Genomic DNA, 6000 nt, shown 5'->3' on the forward strand with positions numbered 1-6000 from the left:
AAAGTTAAAACACACTTCCTCTTTCTTCCCACTTAAACCTTCAAAAAGAAGCTCGGGTACACTAAGTCTGGAAGATATGTAGCTCTCTTGCTGTCCTTCTACTGTCATTATACATATATATGTCATGCTTAAGAGCCTCATTTAACACTAACTGAAATAGTTCAGAGGTTCTAAAAAAGAAGAAAAGAAAGGAAAAGAAAGCTTTCTGTACGCTGAAAGGAGTTATTCTAAAATTTTATCCTTGTAAAGCTTAGAAGAGAGCAGCTGGCTTCTTTTCCTCCTCCTTTCCCCAAAATGCTTGAGTTACTTTCAGTCAATCCAGTACTCAAGGCATCATTTACCTTTGAATTTATCGCCTCTCAGCTAGCTTCATAGTACAGCCACTAACAAAAGCCTGCTCAAAAAAAAAAAAATCACCAACACATTGCCCCCCCAACCCCAAAAATACACAAAGCCAGGAAACAGGAAAAAAACCCAACCTCACAAAACAGTACTGTATGCAGGGCAGTAACCAGTTCCACAGGAGAAGCCTGCCTCCTTGTGGCTCGACTAACTATAAATTAGTGTTTTTTTTGCAATTCATTCCATTGCACCCAGAAAATCTGGCAAGGCAAGAGCTTAACAGGCTTCTAGTTCAAAGCATTTGGGGGCTGAGGGCGTTTTATTTGGGGGGGGGGGGGGGGATGAAAAAGATGTTTCTAATTTTAAGAGGTACTGGCAACAGTTATCCATCTCTGATTACTGAATAACTGTTTTTACCCTCTTTCTCTAAATAGCACAAAGGGGAAGAGAGGAAGCACAGCACAGAGGGAAGGGGCAGCTTGAGGGGACGTCCAACTTGAAAAGGAAACCAAAACGACGTTCTTCATGTGGCAGCAAAAGCTTGTCAGTACTCTGGCACCTACAACCAGAAGACTCCAAACCTTGGCTCAGCTGTGGCTTAGCCTAGCAGGCATCTCCTCTTGATGCCTCAGCTTTCAACAGTAAATCCCCTTTCAGCCTACAGGTCTCCTTCAGGGTACGCCTAAGAGGAGTTCCCTCTTGGCAGCAGCGAGGCGTTTGGTGCTGTCAATAAGATGCAGACACTCCTCTGTCCTGCCTGAAGGGCTCCATTCAACAGGCCTACTTCCCTAATGCTTAGAAGAGTAAGTTCTTTAGAAACCAGCTGGATTTTTTGTTTTGTTTTAAAACCCAGTCACTCAGTTGTGCAAGAGCTTAGCAGTTAGAGTACTCAAAAAAAAATCTGAAACTAGTTAAATGACTTGTTTACAAGACCAATTCAAATTCACACCACCCTTAGAAGTGGGTCATAGCATCAGGACGACCTTGGCTTGGAGGGTACGCGTAGCTTTCTAACCATGTTGAAGAAGCTGCTCCATTTCGTGCAAGTCAGACACGGAGCATGAACCACTTTTGCTATGGGTTAGGAAGTTATCCACAAGCTTCGTTCCAGTCTCCACTCCAAAGGGTGTTTAATATAAAGCACATTAAATGAACACAAAAGCAAGCCACATTTCTCTCAGTCTTGCAACTGTTGGGCTTGCAACTTGCTTTCTTCTGTGTCACAGCCTCTGTTTTAGGAACTGTTTCTCTAACCACTAAACAAGTGAATCAGACTCACTCTCTCCAATCTACAGCCCAGTGATCTGGCTGGAAAAAGGAGTGAACCAAACCCCTGGCTTTCACAGTTACAATCATCTTAACTGGAGATTCACTGGAGGAAAAAGAAAACAAAAAAGCCACCCCTAAGTACCTTTTGAATGAAAGGCTTAGACTCTGCCCTTTTCTTCTTTTTAAGAAGAAAAGAAAAAAGCCTGTCATACCCTAAATTCCACAATCGGAAGAAGCAATTTCATTCTACTGCAGTTCTGTGCCTAGGTCCAGAAGCGTTGCTCCTTCATGGCTTTTTTTAGTCATTATTATTTACATATTTACTAATGAGACAGCTCCTACTTTGTGTGCTTTAGCTCCATTTATGCGTGCTCAGCTCCCGCTGCCCCACGACCTGCCTAGCCCCAGCACCACACACACGGCTGTGGCTTCCACCACTGCTGCCAGAGGCCAAAAACTCAGGCAAGGCTGTCCTGCACGCTGCAGCATCCAAATAGCTCAGAAGGTTATAAATAGAGAACCAAAATAAGTAGGAGCTTACATTAACTCTGACACTCCTCTAATAAGAGAGAGAAAAAAAATAAACAAATAAAACAAAAAAAATAAACCACTCTTCTCTCTTATTCAGGTGCAATCCTGGAAAAGGGCAAATACTCTCACCTCTTCTAAAGGTAATGGGAATTGATGTTGTTCATCGCAGGACTGGATGTCATACCAAACAAGTCCAGTACGTCTGAAAAACACGCTAGGTCTGTATACGCAAAAAATCATCCTCATGGAAAAACCATTCTGTTTCCATAACCAGATCTGTAATTAACATGCAAATTACTTATTCACATAAATGAAGAACTATCCCCTTCTGGCTTCTGTAATTTTAGACTGAACACGGCAGAGACTCCAATTTATAAAAAGTGATGTTCTTCTGTAAGCAACTCTGTTTTCATTACACTGAAATAGTGGGAAAGTAATAAGGACTACATGAAGTCATACCAACCAAGAAATTTACTACAGCAGGGTTTCTGTTCATAAGTTTAAGGCAGTTTGTGTTTTTGCTTTATACCAGGGTCTGACACTAAGTTAATAAGCCTTTTATTGAGATTCAAAAGCTATTACATTACACACATCTTCCTCTACTTACAATTGCTAACCTACTCTGAGGCCCAGGATTAAATTTTACGCTTCGCTGACAGAAAATAGAATCCTAAATCAGCAACCCACACGTAATTGTTAATTTCCCCACTTGTTTCTTATGGTCACAGTACCTGTTTTCTTCCTTACCACGGCCTTACTTTAAACTTCCACATTTTTAAACCTAGCACTGAGCTTCAGTTCAGGCTTATGAAATAACTCATTTTCTTTAAATTTACCTTTGCTAAAACTCTCCCAGTTACCCAGATCAGTAAGGTTTATTAAATTTCAAGCAGAACTATGACAAATAAACCCGAGGAAAGCATCGGGATCATAGATCTCCTAAATCCACAAGAAAGGTTGTACTAATATCAACAAGAAACAGCAGCAGGTTCTAGGAGACTAAGTACCAGACTTGTACTCAGACGGACTGGTTTCTTTTCTACTTTATTCTCACCTCGTCTTCTAGGTGACCTTGTGCAAATCATTATCCCCACACCACAGCTTCCCCATCAGTAAAAGTGAATTGAACTCATTTGCAAAGCTGACTGGAAGCTCCAAATGAAACACGCTAAGAGTTAAACCTATGTTCCCCTATCTGCAGATATATTTGCCTTAGATAGCATTCCTTTATCCCATTATGCATCACCAGCAGCATAAGATTGCTTTTACTTTCTAAACACACTGGGGTTGTTCTTCAAGAAAGGCTTTAGGCTACTGCCTTACTTTTTATCACGCGCTTGATCCTTTTCCACCGCTGTATCTACTCTGACGGACCACGCTTAACACTTATGTTAACAAATTGTGTCAAAAGTTGCTGTTGAGAGTAAAAGGGGGAAAAGCAGAGCACTGAGCCAGTTATAAGTGAGCTGAGACTCATTCCGCAGACCCTTGCAGGAGTGACTTTGTACATAATCGTGCAAATATTTGCTCCCGTGACTTGCCGTGGGAACCCATCATCGCCAAAACCCTGCACGGCTTTTACCTGGAATATAAGCACTGATGCACAGAACTGCATCGAAGTAACCGTGAAAAGACCCCCCTGCGTTATACGTCACCGGAGCGAAGAAAGGCCGCTTTTCCTCTACAAGGGGCACGGCACTCCTCAGCGAGCACTGAGCCGAGGTGCACTTTGCTCACTGGCCCTCTGCCACTCCGGGGTTCGGTCGGGGAAGTTTTAAGATGCAACTTAGCAATCAGAGGCTTTGCTGCCGTTCCTACTCCACAACGTGAGGCGAAACTAGCCTTGGGGGGGGGAAGCGTGCGCACAGACACGAATTACTCACTAGCAGCTTTTCTGTCAGGGCCAGCGGGCGAAGCCGCTGCCTCACGCTGTCCCCCAGCAAAAGGCAGGAACCAGCGGGTACGTGTCCCCCCCGTCCCGGCCGGTAACGCCAGCCCCTGGAAATGTTTACTCAGGGCAGCACGGAGCTCTTCCCGCACTGCCGGGGCGTCACTGACCGAAACACGAAGGGGGGGGGGGGGGGTAGGAAAAAAAAAAAAAGGGAAAAGATAGAAGGGGAAGGACACGGCACGACCCGGCCCTGCCACGCGCCCAACCGGGGCACCGGCGTAACGGGGGCAGAAGGCGTTAAAAAATAAAATAATAATAAAAAAATAAATAAAGGAAGAAGGAAGGGGAGGAGGGCCCTGGGGGGCGGGGGTGGGTCGCGGTCCCCGCTCGGCCGGGCCGGGCAGGGGGCAGCGGGCTGGGACCGGGGCCGCGAGGAGGGGCACGGGGCACGGTAACGGCTGGGGCTCACCTTCCTGCCGCCGCCGGCCAGCGCGGCGCTGCCGCCCGAGTACATGTAGTAGGCGATGCCCAGCACCCAGAGGAAGGCGAAGCACAGCAGCAGCCGGGACCTGCGCCGCATCCTCTCCCTCTCCTCCCTCGCCTCCTCCCCGCCCCGGGCCACCAGGAAACGGGCAGCAGCCGCCCGCCGCCGCCGCTCCCGCCGCCGCCGCCGCCGCCGCGCAGGGTCAGGGGGCAGAGGGCGAGCGCCCGCCCCCCGGCCAATCCCGCGCCGCCCGGCCCCGCGGGGGGCGGCGCGGGGCGGGGCGGGGCTACCGGCGTCGCCATGGTTGCAGCACGCCGGGAAGCCGCCGCCCCGTGTGGCGGGAGGCGCGCGCCGCCAACGGCCGGCGGGCAACGGCCGGCGGGGGCCGCTCGCCCTCGCCCCCCTCCTCCCCTCGGCGCGGGGGTCCCCGGTGTGGCTCAGAGCTGCTGCCGTGGTGGCGCCGAGGTCCTGGCGGCGCCGCCACGCCGCTGTCCCGGCGCTTGCGGGGTCGCCGCGTTACCCGAGTAGCAGCGTCCCGCCTGGTCACTGTCCCTACGCCAGGCTAAAGGTGACTCTGCTGGCTCTGCCCTGGTGGGGCTCCGCTCTTAGAGGCTGTGCTGTTGATACAGGGTCGTCTGGGTGCTCTTGTCGAGAAAGCAGAACACGAAACTCAAAAGGGAAGAGGCTAATGGTTAAAGAACACCACATGATTAACACCACGTCATTAACCCTAATGATTAAAGACCACCACAACTGCATCTGCAGTATCCGCTCAAAGCAGAACATTCCTGACTTCAAAGTTTTTCTCCATCATCTCACCGTGTTTTCTCAATAGGCTGTTTGATCGCTGCCCATTCTGACCAAACCCCACCTTTCTGTGCTCCATCTGTCCATGCCAACGTCAGGCCTCCACCAGTCCGTCTGCACCGATGGCCTCACTACAAGTCGAACCCATGCCACGTCAGGATGGTGTCAGCATGGACCTGGTGCTAGACCTGGTGGCAATTCTGCTGCATTAGCAGCAAAAGATCCAGCAGCCCAAAGAAATGGCATCAGAAGCTCACGTGCTCACCGGCACAGTTGCTGTGCTGACAGCCTCCCCAGGGAGGTGAGCTGTGAGAGGGTTGGCACAGCCTGGACAGAAGTTGTCTGGTATGCATAGATTTCAGAGGATAACCACATGCCTTCCTACCTGCCAGGGCCCCGACAGAAAGAAGAGATGGACATAAAGACAAAGGAAGAAATCCGAGATAAGTACTCCTTCAGGAAGTGCCAAATAGAGAGATCTTTCTTCAGCACAGATGACTCTTTCAGTAAACTCATCTTTGTGATTCTTGGTTCTGGAGGGAGCTAGAGAGAGACACCCAATTTGTGCAAAACACAAGTTTTGGAATCGAACCACTGGCATCTATTGAAGTGAGGTACACTGGAGAGTATGGGCTGCCAGGAGACACGCAGATGTTCTGGATGAGATTTTTTGATT

General features: G+C 49.0%; 1 protein-coding gene across 1 annotated transcript in view; it reads right to left on the reverse strand.

The window, feature by feature from the left end:
- The window catches only part of GALNT2 (polypeptide N-acetylgalactosaminyltransferase 2), a 107229-nt gene extending 102501 nt beyond the window's left edge, over nucleotides 1–4728 (reverse strand). The window contains exon 1 of the mRNA XM_083831082.1: nucleotides 4503–4728. Within this exon, the coding sequence (XP_083687208.1) occupies nucleotides 4503–4613 (111 nt within the window). The 5' untranslated portion in view covers nucleotides 4614–4728. The remainder of the gene's footprint in view (nucleotides 1–4502) is intronic.
- Between the last annotated feature and the right edge of the window lie 1272 nt (nucleotides 4729–6000).

Source organism: Anser anser, assembly GCF_964211835.1.
Source record: "Anser anser genome assembly, chromosome: 3".
In the NCBI taxonomy this organism is placed as follows: domain Eukaryota; kingdom Metazoa; phylum Chordata; class Aves; order Anseriformes; family Anatidae; genus Anser; species Anser anser.